The sequence below is a fragment of the Ctenocephalides felis genome, unplaced genomic scaffold (genome assembly GCF_003426905.1).
Source record: "Ctenocephalides felis isolate EL2017-DRISC unplaced genomic scaffold, ASM342690v1 CF-g0.4_SCAFFOLD_01886, whole genome shotgun sequence".
Lineage (NCBI taxonomy): Eukaryota > Metazoa > Arthropoda > Insecta > Siphonaptera > Pulicidae > Ctenocephalides > Ctenocephalides felis.
Window position 1 is genome coordinate 97,193,550 of NW_020538040.1, and position 19,201 is coordinate 97,212,750.

The 19,201-nt window shown below is 27.1% G+C and overlaps 1 protein-coding gene across 1 annotated transcript in view; it reads right to left on the reverse strand.

Annotated features, from left to right (window-relative positions):
• Positions 1-19,198, reverse strand: part of LOC113375563 (T-complex protein 1 subunit theta-like) — a 45,826-nt gene extending 26,628 nt beyond the window's left edge. The window contains exon 1 of the mRNA XM_026615496.1: positions 19,162-19,198. Within this exon, the coding sequence (XP_026471281.1) occupies positions 19,162-19,172 (11 nt within the window). The 5' untranslated portion in view covers positions 19,173-19,198. The remainder of the gene's footprint in view (positions 1-19,161) is intronic.
• Between the last annotated feature and the right edge of the window lie 3 nt (positions 19,199-19,201).

A 19,201-nucleotide genomic window follows, 5' to 3' on the forward strand; every position in this document is an offset into this window, starting at 1 on the left:
TAGTGCACTATGGGACGCTGCGGAGTTAAGCAGTAGAATTACTCCAAATACTCTTGTAGAAGTGATGCTGACATCCAAAACTGCGTGGAACTGCGTTACTGAATCTTCGAAATAGGAAGAGCGAATTGCACTTATTAGACGAAAATTATAATTAAGAGAGAGAATCATAGCATTCTTGATCTTCTCCCTATGAAGCAATGCCTAACGGCGTTTTCTACGGAAACAAGAAGCAAGAAATATGCGAAAGTTTTAGTCAGTATTATACCCAGGCGGTATTGAGCCCGACATACGTAGACAAAAGACTCAGCCTGGGATGCCTAAATGCATTTCACAGCACACACACACCTACATCCATTTTTTCTACGATTTATCTAAATGTTCAGAATATTTGGAAATGTAAAAATATGCAATTTCGTTTTATTGCGATTACTATAATTCTACCTTAAAATAATATAACTAAAAATTTAAAATACATCTTAAAAAAACAATTTAATAACGTATACTTAAAAAATATATTAAGGTATCATAAAGTAAACAATGTGGCCGACAACCAAAAAGACTAACAACGACAGAAAATACTTGTTTACGGATTTTCAAACACTGCTGCTTATCTCCCGATAGCAATTAAGGCGATGTTTCGTTATACGTGCATGGGGTAAGAAGGACCAACTGAACCTTTACCCTGGCAAAGGTGTAAACAATAAGAAATAGTAAATAAAAATGTGAATTAAGTTGAAAAAGCAATTTCACAAAAGATAAGTTAAAAAATATTTATTGCAATCCCGCCGCTAATGTATACAGTATTATCTCGTAAAAAATGTACTCGTGAAATTTATATTTTGCATTGGTTGAATAATGTATCTATTATTTTGTAAAATCTCTTTAAAATAGAAATAAATATTGCACTTGTTTGCCGCGTGGCTATCTCGTTTTGCCCCGTCTTTGGAGTAAAAAGGACCAGCTTACAATTTTTTTAAAAACAGAAGAAGTAACATATTGTTGTTTGCTTGATATGTGTTATTTGTTGTGATATGATTGGTTTGGTTTTCACAATAAAATGGCTCAAAGACATTTGTGCCTCGCCCTTCCCTACATTTTACACAATTTTTAAATAACGTTAAAAAATAAATTAAGATCTCGTAAACTAAACAACAGTGTAAAACTAACAACAAAATATATATATATATATATATATATATATATATATATATATATATATATATATATATATATATATATATATATATATATATATATATCTATTTATATATATATATATATATAATATTATATTATATATAATATGAAAATATTTTACAAATAATGACAATATTGTATATATAATTGACGATTTTTTTATTATTCTTATTTTCTCTGCGGTTACAATTGTATAATCAAAATTAAGGATTAATTCAAATTATTTATTGCATCAATTTCTGTATAAATTATTTTTATCAGTTGAAAAGTTTCTGGTAATATGTTAAAAAGAAAACTCTTTCTATTTTCGTTGTTTAAGTAATTCGATTACGTTCTTCACTATTTTCGCATGTTTATATATTTGCATTGAATTTCATATAATTTTGTCTTCGATGAAAAAGCTTCTTGTAAAATGTTACTTAAAGATCAGCGTCGTTACATTCGTAAAGAGCGACTAGTGTACAGTTTATTTTTCACCATTCACCGTGCTCGCTCTCGAGGAATTTAAACGTAATGAGAGCCTTTTCTGTAATCTATATAAACTAAATCACTTCTATATACAGTAAAAGCTTTCCCATAGCCACCACTAAAGGCAGAACTAAGAAGGCGTGTAATTGAACGACTAACCCCTCTTAAAGATCCATTTTCTCCTTCCTACGCCATCTACTGCTCAGGCAAAACTAACCAGCACGAAAAAGGCACCTCGAATCTCAGATCGTTCAGGCGATAATTTATATTTATTACACTTACAGGCTTATCCTACTTTATTTTGATTTCTGAAAATATTTGCAAATTTGAAAAATACGAATATCCAACACCACCCTCTATATAGGTGCATGTGAAAACATAATTGAAATCCGTTTACGGAATAACTGTTATTGTTAATATATAAATATATTAAATTCTACATATATTTACTTAAAAATTATTATTTAAATAATTCCTTCGTGGAATCAAAAAAAAATCTTTGTTCTTTTAATAATAACTGTTACTTGTATACAGATCACTTTGTGCATTATTTTGCGGTAAGAAGATCATTAGTAGTTAATTCTAGCAATTAGTTTTTGCTTAGATAATTTAGCTCAGTCATATTGATGATTTGTTTTCAAAAGTCTGCGTTGGGTACGGTTGTGACATGTTGTAGACTTAACCTTTTCGGGTGAAAATTAAACAGACAAAAAAAAATCTAACTTAACAAAAAGACAAAATACGAAAGAAAAAGATAAAGGAAAATTCAGTACAAGAAAAAAAGATATTACAAATATTTCTTGTTCATAAGCTTTGTTTCCTGTCACAACCGTCCTTGAAGTGTGGACAGTTGTAACCATTTTCTTGTATAAATTGATTTTATGACTAATTTATCGTAAAGAAAGTGTTTCAGTATTTCACCGTAGCCAAAAGTTCAAATTACCATTTGATTTACTTTTCCCGTAGGTAACTGGGTAAATTAACAAAATTATATATATATATATGATTAATAACAATTGTTTTAAGTAATTTCAAAGAGATAATTATAATTACTATGCATGTATTTGTTCATATGATATGTAGTGACGATCTTATCGCTCAAAACACTTGAAAATGTTTACATTAAAGAGAAGCCGAATGAATCCATCTGAGGATATATTTCTCACAATTACAATGACGGATTTGAAATATTTTTTATATATTACATTTTTAACCTGAATTGTAAATTTAAAATTCATATTTAGAGTATGAAATGTCGTATATTTTTGAAAATTTTGAAAGAAAAATCTGAAAATTTTGATTTTTTTTTTTTGAACCGTATAAGTGAAATTTAGAAATTAAATATTGGTACAGAACTCTATAAACTTCTATAAAATATTTGATAATTTGATGTGCATATGTCTGATGATCATTTTAGACTGCTAAATATATATTTTTTTTACATTTTCTTCTGTATCTCCGAAACCGCTAGACCTGCCTTTCAAAAAATTTAATCAATTCTTCATTTTGTCAACATAAGTATAAATGTTTATAAAAATCACCCTACGAGAAGTTAAAAATATGATTTTAGTAATAACGTTGATTAAATATTTTTCAAAATAATAATACTCTAAATATAAAAACATACAATAAATTGCTAGTGGGGCATGGCATTGTGCCTTAAGGCAAATTGCTGGTACTTACCGTACCAAAAATTAAAATTTAAAAAAAATATATAAAATTTTTTGCAAACTATGAAAAAAAAAATATTTTTAAGAATTTTTGAAAAAGTTTGACTATTTTGAAAAACTTGATTTTTTTATATAACGAATTTTTTTTATACTTTGAATTTTTCTGAAAATTTTAAACTTTTTTTCGAACCAATCGTGCTGCGTGGCTGTTTAATAGAAAAAATATCGAAACGCGTAAGCGCCGCATCGCAGTCTAACGGGCAAACATTGGTACGGAACTCAAAGAAATGTAAACAAAATTCATACTTATTATTAAAATCTCTATATAAAATATCTGATAATTCGATGTGCATATGTCTAATGATAATTTTTGATAGCCAAAGGTTTTTTTTAACATTTTTCACTCGATCTCTGAAACCGCTAGACCTGCATTCGCAAAAATTTAAACGGCACTTTATTTTGTTAATACAAATGGAATGTTTTTTGAATTACTGAATTTGGACGCAGCGTTCTCTCAAAAACTGAATTACCTCTTTTTGACCCGTATATTCGAAACGGCTAGACATTGCGACAGTGCGTCTCCTTACAAATACGAATCGAATGTTCTTTGAATTATTCAAATCTGTTGAACCGTATATACATCCATTATTTCTGAAGTAAGCCAAAATTTTGAGAAACCTCAGAAACGTAAAAATATATAAAAAATTTCATTTTCAATTTTTCGTGATTACTATAACTTACCCTACGGGAAGTTAATAAATATTAATCAATGACTATGAATAAATACCAGTAAATTTTTAATATATATATATATATATATTATAATTTGTTCTGTTTAAATTTTGAATAAAACTCATTCATTTGTTCGCTAAGTTATATCTAAAAAACATTTTTTTAATTTTTGAAAATTTTTCCATGCAATTTCCATATGAAGCTATGATTGAATTGCGCACTATCTAAAAGTTAATATTAAGAGATAATACTTTTAGAGATTTTTTTTTGGTTGGAAGGTTGGAAGCATTTCAGCCCCTGGAAGCAGAAAATTCGAGACCACCCTAATATATATATTAAGGAATATCGGAATGCAATACCGATGGAAAATTTCAGTACCGGTATTTCGGTAATTTTTCATTTTAAAACCGGAATATCGGTAAATTACCGGTATTTTTATTATATTAAATAAACGTAAACAAAATTGAAAGTTACTGGTACAAATCAAACTTATGAGTAAGAAAGACCAAAAACTCATAAAAGATCTTTGAAAAGATTGTATTGTCTGTATCCGATGTGTTAGATTAGCATAATCTCCAATATTTTAAAAAAATAATTTTTCTACACTATTTTAAGATCGGATACTTTGTCGAGTTAATTTAATTGTTGGGTATTGTTATTTAAAACAATGTAATGGTTCTATAGTATTTTCGAACATCGAAACGTTTTCGAAAAATAATATTTTATAATTGTAATAAGAAGCAAAAATATTTAGTAATTATCATAATTATATATGATTATTATATATGATATAAAATATTTTAGCGCAAATATCACTTAAAAACTGTTACATTTTTACATAAGATGAAACAAACACCATTATCCATCAGTCCAATTCTATTTATTGTAACACGATATGTAGCCCTTAGTAAAGCAATAAATATTCAGTTTAATGACGAGTTGAGATAATATTTGGCATTTGTTTATCCTAAAAAATCACTTGAAGATATAGCTGTTTATGCGATTATGGAATTTAAAGATGAATTTGTTCCGAGAAATTTAAACTTTAATGTATTATGTATCAAATAGCGCTTATGTAAAAATACCGAAAACACCGGTATTTTTGGGGTAAATACCGGTAAAAACCACCGAAATATCGGGCGGTTTACCGGTAATTCGGTATACCGGTATTGCATTACCTATTAAGGACCACCCTAATACGAGTATATATATATATATATATATATATATATATATATATATATATATACATATGGATTTTAATAAAAGCTAAAGCGGCTAAATTCAAATATTTAATATAATCCTAAACCTATTAATGCATAGTGTAAAACCTTTCAGTAATGTATAATATTAAAAAGAAAATATTATCGAAAAGGCAATCGTCACTTTGATAATACACAAAATGTAAAAACAATTTGCAAAAAAAAATTCTCTAAACATCTAATTCTTCTGAATGAGTTCCAAATTAAACGTAAGAGATATCGATTAGTCCCCAATTAATTTTCTAAGATTATTGTTTATAAACGATTCGTGATTAATTAAAAGTTAAAAGTATATTTACCGCATATTTTGCATACATTAATTCGAGACAATTTAAAAGCAATCTTTCGATAAGCGGATCTTTCGACGTGGAAAGCCGCTGCAATTATATTCTGAAGAAAAAGATTTTTCTAAAGTGCCGGAGGATTTAAAAAAGAATGTTAAATTTTTAAGTACTTAGTTAGGGAAATGCCGCGTATGGGATCCAGAGAGCGCGGATTATACTTTTATCTGAGCGCTGTTGGGAAGAGAATCGTTTTATTAGGTTTTGGTACATCTTTTAAATATACACAGATCTGGAATAATATACTCAAAAGAATCATGCCAATATCTATTTACAAAGAATAATAATAATACAAATAAATAAACTATGTTTACACGGTATACATAATAGAATACGATCGCTTCATCAGGTTTTGAAACAATATTTTTTTTAATTGTAGAGAACTAAAACGATATTTTATGAAACTATTAATGTCATTTCGGTGTTCATTTTTAACTTCCCGAAGTTTATGTTTTCATAAAAAAAATCCGATTCGCCAATTTTATGTTTTCTCAACGTTTCAGCCATTCTGAATCGAATGAGACCAAATTTGAAAAAAGTATGTGTGTGTGTGAACAGATTTTTTGCCGTAAATCGACGTTTTCTCAAAAACGGCTGCACCGATTTCAAAAATTTAGAAACCATTCGATGTATCGCGATGAGGACCAGCGTTTATCAACTTTGCGCGACGATCAGCCAAGCCGCTTTTTTGTAAACAGCAGAAAAATGATAAATTTTTCGTCCACGTTTAAGTCTGCAGTTCTGATTTTGAAAATTTAAAAACCGTTCGAAAGATATTGGTTGGGAATCGTGCTGATGAGTTCTTGGTAGAGATCGGCTGGGCCGTTTTCTTGCAATAAAGTGTTGAAATTTTTTTTATTATTCTTATTATTATTTTCATGACGGTAGATACCATAGTCTTCTAGATCATACTAAAATATTACGGCCCTACGACAACTCGTTTAGCTTTCAAAGTTTTCAAAAATTGGTATCGTTTTTTCGGCATTTGTCAAAATTAGACCTTTCATGAACGTTTGCTCAAAAACGCCTGAACCGATTTCAGAAATGTAAAAACCATTTGATGTGTCTCAATGAGGACTATCGGTTGTCAGTTTTGTGAGACGATCTGCCGAGCCGTTTCTTTGTAATTTGAAAAAAGTGTTAAACTTTTCGTTCACATTTAAGCTGATACTACCGAATCGATTTTCAATAATCAAAAACTGTTCGCAATATATTAGTTCGGAATTATACTGATTAGTTTTAGATGAAAATCTACCGAGCCGTTTTCTTGTAATTAGCTGTTGAAAAAAAAATTAAGCCGATTTTTATGTAACTTTTTTTGGCGATATATATCATGGTCTTATAGAACTTACTAAAATATTACGGCCTTACGACAAGTAGTTGAATATAAAAGTTTCATCAAAGTTTAAGAAAATGAGTAGTTTTTTCGGCGTTTGTTAAAATTAAAATTAGACGATTTACTTGGTATAACGATAGAGTACTCGGTCTTGATGAACATACTAAAGCATTAAAGTCCTATGGAAACTGGTTCAATTATGAAAATTATTGGTTTTTGAAAACTTGCTTTTAGAAAATACTCCGAGTTAACGTGTTCGTTCGTTTTCAATTATGTGTACTCGGAATACTTATAATCATTCATAAATTAATTTATTTTTTATTTATTAAGTCGATTATTTACATATTTCGGCAAGTTCATGCAATTTGCCTCAAGGCAAAATAACAATACCAACTAGTTTATTTAAATATCATTGTAATTAAAAAATACATAGATCAATAATAAACTAATAGTGCATGGCATCATGCCTTAAGGCAAATTGCTGGAACTTCACGTATTGTAACAAAATTTTGAAAAAGCAGAAAGTTTTTTGAATCATTTAAATGCTTAGTTCTTTCAGAAACTGCAATTTTTTGTACATTTAGCTCCGTTTCTTCAAAACGGCTGTACCTGCCTTTGCCAAAAACTAATCTCCACTTCTCCCCATCATTACAAATTTAATGTGTTTTAGATCATTCAAATCGGATGCTCCATTCTCTCAAAATATCAAGTTCTATTGTTGTGTGTGTGTATGTATGTATGGATACAATTTTTCGTCTACGTTTTCGGGCTCACAGATCAACCGATTTGAATGGTTCAATTCGTATTGACAGGGAGATAAAAAAAAATGTAAATTAAAAAAAAAAATTGAAATTTTGAAATTAAAAAAAATTCCTTTCCCAAAAACTAATCGTTTCTTTATACTGTATACACAAGCAAAATGTTTTTTGGATCATTCAAATTCGATGCTTACTTCTCTCAAAATCTGCCATTTTTTGCACATTTAGCTCCGTATCTCCAAAACGTCTGGACGTGTCTTTGTCAAAAACTAATCTCCGCTTCTTCTCATAATTATAAATTAAATGTTTTTTGAATCGTTCAAATCGGATGCTCTGTTCTCTCAAAAACTTAATTTCTATTTTCTGCACTCTTTGCTCTGTATCTCGAAAACGGCTGGACCAGTTGCCAATCAGCAAGTCTCCTCATCAGTAGGAATCGAATGTTTTTTGAATTATTCAATTATTCGATTCACCCGTGCGCCCAAAATTGCGGATAAAAAATTGTATCAATAGGTACACACACACGCACATACAAGTTTTATAAGAAATGCTAAAATGTTCAAAAACCTTCAAAATTCGAAAATATGCAAAAATTTTCATTTTCGATTTTTGGACGATTACATTAACTTACCCTATGGGAACTTATAGAATATTTAAAGTATAAAATATTGAAGCATTAATAAATTATGTAAATATATGAATATGATTATAAATAAAAAAATAATTATTATTATTAATTAATATGTAAGAATTGAGATAGTTACAGATTTGATATATAAAGGATAAATAAAAATAATTGTATTATTTTTATTGTATAAATAAGATGAAGAAAACATGTGATTAAAATGCTATTAGGGTCAATAATTATAAAAATGTTATTAAAAAGCTTCTAGATAAAATGCATATATGAAAAAAAGTACCAATAAGAAAATTAAACATACTTTAATAATAATTTTAGCAAACAAACGCCATTTAATTTAATTTTATTTAACTTTAACTAATCATTCCATTTGATTTCATAACATCTATAATTTATCTTATCTCTGTGCATTCTCTGATTAATTGTATTTTGATTAGAGTACATTCACATAATTATCCAACGCCAAAAGCATTTCAAGCATTTCCGTTCTTTCAACTTGTTATTTTTCATTCGAAATCAAACCAATAGGAGTGCATTGTATAACTAAAACATTTGTTAATAATGGTATTTGTTTAATGTTTGATACAATATTTCATCGACGATTTGTGGCGATCGGATCATCGGATATGAATGGTTTCAAAAGCAATCGATTCCTATTGATAGGGATACGTGCAAAGTACGGGACATCCGATTTGGGTGATTCAATATTCAATTCGTAATGATGGGAGGATGGTGATTAGTTTTTGGCAAAGACAGGTTCAGCCGTTTCAAAAATACGGAGTTAAATGTGCAAAAAATGACAGATTTTGAGAGAACGAAGTATATTTTAGTACTGACGAAACGATTATTTTTGACGAAAGCAAAATTGATTTTTTTTGTTTAATTTTTTTTTTCAGTTTATATAATTCTTAAAAATATGATATAAGGTCCTTCACTCTAACTCCGCTTGATTAAGTTTTGTTTATTCACTTTTTATGTAAACCTATATAAACGTCATCGTCCAATTTATAAGCTCTTATATTTTGTCTATAAAATACGAATAATAATTTCAGTATTTATGATAATATATATGAAAGCATTTAATATTCTTCGAATATTTCATTACGGAACGGGAAGTTCCTGCAATTTGCCTTTTTATTATTTTTTATACTTTGTATACAAGTACACTTCGGAACATCTCGTACCGAATAGTATAATTCGAAAGTTTTTAAAAAATATTGAACTTTCTTTTAAAGCAATCGCCTGTGTAGCTGTTTGGAAGAGTATTGAAGCGCGTAAGCGACGCCTCGCAGCTTGACGGGTAATTATTGGTACGGAACCCATAGAAATATAAATTAAAGTCCTTAATATTAAAATTTCTATAAAATATGTGATAATTTGATGTGCATAGGAAAGAGCAGGGCACAGAGGTCCAATTTGAATATGAGCAATATTGTAAAAACCAAACCAATTATATCACAACAAATAACACATATCAAACAAACAGCTATCTGACTATGTTCAGTAAAATTCCCAGCTAATTCATCGTTGTAAAAATGTGTTTTCTTTTTGCTATTTTTCAAAAATTTGTAACCTGGTCCTTTTACCCTTAATTTCACAAAATAATAACTGCATTATTCAACCAATGCAAAACATAAATTTCACGGGTACATGTCCTTTAGAGGTAATGCTGTATATAATAACCTTGATGTGGGATTTCATCCAAAAAACATCAGCAGGGTTCGAATAAATATTTATGTAACTTATATCTTGTAAAATTTACTTTTTTATTTACTATTTTTTATTGTTAGCACCTTTTCTATGGTAAAGGTTCGTTGGTCCTTTTTACCCCATTCACGTGTTAGTTTTTAAAAAGTAAAAAGTTTAATAAAAAAACGTTTGAATCTAACTTAAAATTAACAATATATCCTATAAAACAAGTAAATGACTACAAATCAATTATGATTCGTAACAAAACAACAAAAGAAAATATGTATTTTTGTTATGAATTTTTAAACATTACCGTTTATTTCCCGATAGCAACGTCGTAAGTATTAAAGCGATGGCTGATTATACATCTGTTTTCCTCTGCTTTCAAATATTATTGTTTAAAAAAAATTTTGAGATATCGGCGGTGGACCCTATATCTGTCCCTATGTATGATCATTTTTGACCGCCAGATTGTATATTGTTTTAACTTTCTTCACTAAATCTCCAAAACCACTAGACCTGCCTTCAAACAACAAACAAATAAAATAAGTTTATCTTATGTATTGTTGATAATAATTAATCGTCGATGTCGTCAAAAGTGACTTTTTATCGGCGAGTGCCCCACCAGGCAGTTTTTCGACTAGTCAATATTTTTATCTCGAGCATGTCGAGGCATGAAACCCCTTCGAAGTGTGATGGCCCCACGCCCTCGCACTTTGGGTACATAAATATATAAAATGCCAATTCTTAGACTGTGATCGGAACATCCCTTATCGAAAGGTCGGTCGCGCAGCTTCACAGTCTGATCGCTAGCAGATTTTTAAATTCCCATGGCCTGTAAGAATAATGCAGACTAATCTCCGAACATTTTAGAAGACTTTTTTTAAATATATAAAAGAAAGCTTTTTACGACGACGACCGCGTGTTTGTTGAACTCTGTTTTAAGAAAGTAAGTAGTGATTGATGCGATTTCTTAAAACGGTTATTTGTAAGGGGTTGAGAATGGTAAATAAATATTATAAAATTATGAAAATTAGCAAAAACCTATTCGTTTCGTTTAGAAATCATTTTCTATTTATTTATAGCAAATAATTATATGTCAAGCAAAGTTCAACTTCGATCTAATAATTTTATTTTATAATAGCCTTACACAAAAACGACTTTTTCTAAAAGTAAACAATTATGAGACGTGGTGAATTCTAAAAATATTCAGAATTCAGTTGTATTGATCCAAATTGCAAATTCTAGGAGTGTACTACGTGTTTTATCTTGTATAGATAATTGATAAATGGTATTTTGCAACAATTGTGCAAATCAATCAATTAAAAATAAACTAGTCATGCATGGCATCGTCCCTTAAGGCAAATTGCTGAAAATTTCCGTACCGTAATAAAATATTCGAAGAATATTAAACGTTTTCAAATAAATTATCATGGATACTGTAGTTTTCATTGTTCGTATTTTGTAGACAAAATATAGGAGCTTAAAAATTGGACGTCGACGTTTATATATATTTACATGAAAACTAAATAAATAAAACTTAATGAAGCGGAGTTAGAATGAAGAAACTTGTCTCATATATCTAAAAATATTATCATCAGAAAACGTACCAATGGGTGGTTCTCTAAAACATTATACCTAGGTTGAGTCTCAGATTAATTACTAAATGTCTTTTAATTATAAGACAGATTGTAATTTAAATTAGAATAAAAAAAATATTTCTAAAAATTATATAAACTAAATTGCAAAGTTAAAATTATTTGGATTCCAAAGCTTTGGAATTTAAATTAAAATCAGAATTATTTTCGATATTCAAAAAAAATATTTTCGATAAATTAAAAAAAAAAATGAAATTTTGAAAATATCTAATCGTTTCTTCACACAAGGAAAATATTTTCTGAATCATTCAAATCGGATGCTTTATTCTCTCAAAAACTACCATTTTTTGCACATTTAGCTCCGGATCTCCAAAATGGCTTGACCCGACTTTGCCAAAAACTAAAATTTTAAATGCATGTAATAAAAAAAAATTGTATATTGATATGAAACCCTAAAAAAGATAATAAATTGAAAAGTTAAAATCGTTGTTTTGAAACAAATAACTAAATTTTAATAACGTTCAATTTTGATACAGAACAGACAAATTTATGAACTGAAACAATATTGTAGGAAAATCCTGTAAAGTCATAACTACTTTAATAAAGATCACGTGTCTCTGACTACAATGTTTATTTCTGCGAGATGCCTATATACAAATGTTTTTCTAATATCTTTTATACAACGAAAATGCAAAATAAAAGTGATAATGATTACATTTATAAAATATTGGGACAATAAATTTGTGATCGCGATGTAGTGATCTACATGTTACAATAAATTATTAATTAATCAATTTAAACAGAAATAAAATAACTATAAGTTGATGCAATAATAAAGCTCATTGCTAACAAGATTGTTAATGCTTATAAGCTAGTTTTTATGTTTTTGCAATAATTTTTAACAATTGCTTTATATATTTTTAACAAGACGTTATTGATTTTATGCTAATCTAAATCATATATCACTTACTACTCGATCGCAGCCTTCAACAATACACCTAATTGTAAGTATTTTGTTATTGTATCATAAAAATCATGAATAAATGTAACTAGTCGCCCGCAAAGTCTATTTGGCATTTGCATATATCTTTAAAAATAAATTGTAACAATATATATAGTTTGATTTCGAAAAGAATTAGAATTGTGGGTAACAAGTCTTTTTCCAGTTCAATAATTCATATAAGATTTTTTACGTGGCTCCATTAGGAACGATATACAAGACCAAATAATCTTTACTTCAGACCGAAAAATAACTCTTACATTAAAAAATCAATACATGCATAAAACTAATATCAAAGTTGCTTATGAATAAATATAATATAATTAATTCAATTACTTAAATATTAATAAGATTATAAATTTGAGTAACCTTAGCAAATGATATTGCATAAAATTATTACATTTTAAAATTAGACGGTAAAAATGTTGACTAGCGAATATTTTGTATGAATAACAAATTTGAAACTATGTAATTATTCATAAAAAATATGTTAAAGACATAACTGGATAAAACCAAATTCAAAGTAAAAAACAATATCGGTATTGACATAATGTAAAAAAATCAAAAGTTTTTGTGAAAATAGTACAAGTTAATAATCACTTAACGCACACAAACATATATATATATATATATATATATATATATATATATATACATATGTGTGTGTGTGTTTACGGACACCCTGTGCAATATATATATATATATATATATATATATATATATATATATATATATATATATATATATATATGGTAAGGGTGTCCTAGACCTTGACGTCAGCCAAAACAGGGCGATAGTATTGACCTTAACTGTTCTGAAAAAAATTATAAAAATTGAATACGCCAACATTTGAGTAGTGTTAATGTTTTTGATTGTGATTCTATAAACTAAAAATTAACAAAATTAGTTAAAATTAACCACAATAACCGAAAAATGATCATAATTTCACCAAAGCTCTAGGTTGCACTGAAAAGCTCATAATTCCCAAACGGCGTGAATAATTTTTTTTTTCAGAACAGTTAAGTTCAATACTATCAACCCCGTTTCGGCATGACGTTATGGTCTGGGACACCCTGTATATATATACAGGGTGTCCCAGACCTGTATGTATATAGTCCCATATGTGTATATTATATATATATATATATATATATATATATATATAATTTAGTTTCACCTGCTTCAATTACATTCAATTATTCACATGGCTAATTGTTAGTAGTAGCAGATCAATATCAGAATGTTAGAAATGATTAATACAACATTTATTTAAATCTAACACCAAGTACTCAATTAAATAACAATTTTACACATTGAAGTCTTTAAATAAGGCACGTGGTCACGCACACTTGGGCGATAACGAAACACCATATTATTGCTTTTTAGTAAACTTATTTATAAAGGTATTAGAAGGGACAGAATTTATTTTAAGCATATAACAATTAGCCAAATGATATTCTTGTGAGATAGAATTTTTTATATTATGAGTTGCAACATAATTAGAAGGTTACTCAATATTAGCTATATTTGGAAATCGTATTTAAAACAAATATATATTCATATCACATAAGATAATCACGAAATATAACAAAGAAATAAGAGATATAGAACACGCTTCACATAGTGAAAAATATTTGTTGATAACGTTTTATATCTAGTGGGCCCTTAATCAATTCATCAATAAATATAATTTAGTATAAATATAATACATTTATACTTATTTGATGCACATACATCTTAACACTTTTTCGCTTGCTATTTTAAGAATATATGGTACGTATTTCTGAACAGACAAAAAATTGGTTTGAATTTATTTTCTACTTACTGTAGAACGTTAATGTAAAATATTTCTAATATTTCTACTTAATCCACATAATTATATATATATATATATATATATATATATATATATATATATATATATGTATAACAAATGTATTCTGAGTGGTTAGATATTAATATAGAAATATGGACAAACAGCACTCTTTTTTGTACTAATTTATTAAATAATATTAATTTTATAAACATTTCAAGACTAGGTTTATCTCATTATCAGTGTATTATAATTTAAAATCTAAAATATAAATGTAACACTATATGTTAACTGTTCCAACTACACTCACAATTTACAATATTTTAAAACAAACCGTTTCCTATCAGAAAATATTATTTTATCTTCTAGCTACATGAATTTTTCAACTGGGCCCTATTCCTATTTATTCCTATTTGATATTTCATGAGTCACCAAGTTGACCTTGTACAGATGCTTCACTCGCCTACAATTCGTTTGGCATTACACATAGTGCTAGATTCATATTTTAGATTTTAAATTATAATACACTGATAATGAGACAAACCTAGTCTCTAAACATTTGTAAAATTATTATTATTTAATAAATTAGTTCAAAAAAGAGTGCTGTTAGTTCATATTTCTAAATTAAGATATATAAATATATATATCTTTTTTTAATTCGACGGTTGGGCTGCAAAAAAAAAATTTACAAATATGTATCAACGTCGACAAAACTTTCATCATATATATATATATATATATATATATATATATATATATAATTTGTTAATTAAAAAATATATCCCATTATTGAACTATAGTTTAGTAAAATATTTTAAGCAGATCCTTGCACTATTTCAATAACAAAATATATGTCTGCTCTGAACACTGATTAAAACCGTTAAAAATACAATAGTCAACTAAGTATATATGTATATAAGTATAAGCAATATATATGTATTATATTACTAAGTATATATGTATATAAGTATAAGCAATATATATAATATATATGTATAATGCTTATACATATATAAGTATATATGTATAAGCAATATAAATTAAAATTGAGTTATCTACAAATATTAAATCAATTGCGAAGTAACATTTTCCACATCTAAAGCGTCTTGAAATACTGACAAATATTAAAGCTTATTATCAACTAGAATATGTTTTATTAATAGAGAAACACGTAAAACATCGACATATAGGAATGCAGAAATTTGTTCAGCAGTGGCATTTTGAATTTTCATCATAACAGTTTTATTCTAATTTTATATAGATTTTTATGATATTTCAAAAATATATACATATGTATATATAATTCTACATCATTATTATTTATTTTATATAATTGACACAGTTATCATGATGAAAAATGTTGACCGAGGGGTAGAACCATGGACAAATTTTGTAACATGTGAGGATTGGGAGCTGTTTTAGATGCAACTCAATTTCTAATACAAAGATTGAACTATATAAACGATACACAATTATTGTAATATATTAGAGATATTTCTTTGAATGTTAGTATACTTTCAAGTACTTATTTTAAAATTGATTTATATCACTTTTTATGGTGTTATTAAACAAAATATGTAAAATATAATAATATATAAATAAAATATTAAACCTCAATAATATTGGTACCTAATGTCGTTTGGAAATAAATCACATATGTTATTTATATTTGTGAATAAATCCAGATAATACGCAAATATGAAAAGTCGTTCTCTGTTTAGTCGTATTTTAACCAAAGAAATTGAATAAGACACAATCGACAAAACTCTAAAAAACATAATTTTAACGTAATTCACCGAAAAACTTTCAAGATTTAGTAATTTTATATTAATAAATTAATACTATCGTAATTAGTAATGGCAATTAGACAATAAATCTATATTGCTAAGCCCTTAGAATGGCTAAAACATGTGACACTCAGCCCCCAAAGCTACAAACCAAACCTGCGAAATTGTCACATATCAAAATAACGATTTTTATCACTAATTTTTGGCAATTTTGTGGAATATCTCACAATTGTTACAATAATATTTGAAAAATCCCAGGCCAATATACTTATCACAATGCCAATGAATCTTCAGATATACTATAATATTTTTTTGACCTGCAGTGATTGCTTTGTCCTTCATATATCGAAAAAATTACTGCAATTACTGCAAGGATAGGTTAATATGTCAATACCTTCGAGCAAAACTGCAATGCCAAAAAGTGGTAATCAAAGATGAGCAATAAGGTATAACGAATTGGTTTATGTGATAAGCATAAATGTTAATCTAAATTTGTTATTGACATATATTAATTGGCTACACATCGATTACTAAAAATGCGCTACTGGAATAATATCAGTATCAACCATGTGCAACCACATAATAGACCATGTCAAGCACAACTTTTTTTCAATAAAAAAGATACTCTTTATTCACTTTAATTAAATAGTAGAAATTTATTTTCAAATCATAAAAGTAGAAACCAGTATATCTTATTAACATTAATAATAATGCTCAAATGCTTTTCCATTTGATTTCAAATAACAATTACAATAGTATTTAACATTTTAAATTCCATAATCTAAGTCTGTTGTGCACATGGAACATGTAATTCGCCAGCCGAGATGAGCTTATGTTACTTGTATGTATATTACATATAAATGTGATTTATAAACATTTTTAAATATTATCTGATGATTTAATGTCAAGCTTTTGTACAGTACATATATTAGTAGCTTTTGCACATATATTTTGGAGGTAGAGCAAAATACCACCAAGTTAATTAAATTATATTATTATATATAGAAATAATAATTGATAGAATAAATAAATAATCACGAAATTACTGTGAGTATATCAAAATAGAAAAACTCAATTATTATTGTTTTGGAATGAACAAAAGCAATATAAATACATTATATCAACCCAAGCCACATTTAATAAACGCCTATTTCACAATGATGAAGTGAAATATGAAAATAGTGAAAGTATCGATTAATATCAATTTGTTTTTCAAGATGCCATAAAACTATTCAAATTATTTTTAAAAAACGTAAGTAATCTAGAATCGAGATACCCACATCAAGTGTTCAAGAATATAATTTTTATGGTTTCAGCATCCAACTACGCAAAATTCTGTTTGCTTCTACAATTAATCATTAGGTTTAAATGATTTTAATAAATATCTGCAAAACAACACAAAATCTATTTGAAAAACTATTTGTATTATGCAAAAAAAAATTTAAATGTTACTATTAAATCTATTCCTTATATTCACTTCAATTACCAGCCAATATTTCTATAATAAACATTTGACAAAATATAAGCTCGAAATAAGCCTACAAAAACGATAATTTAGATTCATGTCAGGCATAACTACTATTAGATGCATCACTAATAGTAGTAATATATATATATATATATATATATATATATATATACATACATATATATATATATATATATATATATATATATATATATATTGAAATGAATAATACAGCCAATGTGTCGAATGTAAACAAATTATTTTATTTTTTTTACGTTTCGAGACTAGATGTGTCTCATCATTCAGCTAAAAGAAATTTACAATATAAAGAAAAAGTTTTAAAAAAATGAATTTATACAATGGAAAAATTAATTGAAAAAACAACAAGTTATACACACCAGATCAGGAAAAAACACATTTTACTAAAACATTTTACAACACCACAATCACATGACACTACTGTAGGAAAACAAAAATTTCCTACAGTTCCTACAGTACAGTAAACAAAAAGTTCCTACAGTAGTGTCATGTGATTGTGGTGTTGTAAAATGTTTTAGTAAAATGTGTTTTTTCCTGATCTGGTGTGTATAACTTGTTGTTTTTTCAATTAATTTTTCCATTGTATAAATTCATTTTTTTAAAACTTTTTCTTTATATTGTAAATTTCTTTTAGCTGAATGATGAGACACGTCTAGTCTCGAAACGTATAAAAAATAAAATAATTTGTTTACATTCGACGCATTGGCTGTTTTATTCATTTCAATATGTATATATATTATTAGTTATATATATATATATATATATATATATATATATATATATATATAAACAAAAAACATTAAAAAAAATGATTAGAACTAGGTTAATTTTGATTCAAATAAAAAATATTAAATTAAAGCTTATCAAACCAAGAATAAAATTTTGCTACAAGCGAACCATGTTACTAATTAGATATATTTTAAATTTGCGCATGCCTTCCAATCATACTCTATCAAAATCGCTATTAAAACTAAGAAACTTTTGTAAAAAAAGTGAGAAAACTAAATCAACATAAACATCAAACAACATAATTTAAATATTTTTGCATATTACTATATAAACGTTTTCAAATCAACTAATAAATTTCTTTATTATATAGAAAAGCTATATAAAATATTTGTAATTGGTCTATTTGGCTTTATATGATAATAGTTTTTAATAACCAATACTATTCCTTAATTAATAAATACTAGATCATTTTTCAAAAGCGATTTAGATTTTTTGTGATAAATGATTAAAAACAGTAGCTTTAAATAGTTAAAAATATCAAAAACAAACCGTTTGCTAGTAGCAAACTTATTCTTATTTTATGAATGTTTGGCTATAAATGTGTATATAACAAAAATAATTTAAATTACTTTACCTGATATTCATGGAAAACAAACCAATGACGAAACAATCAA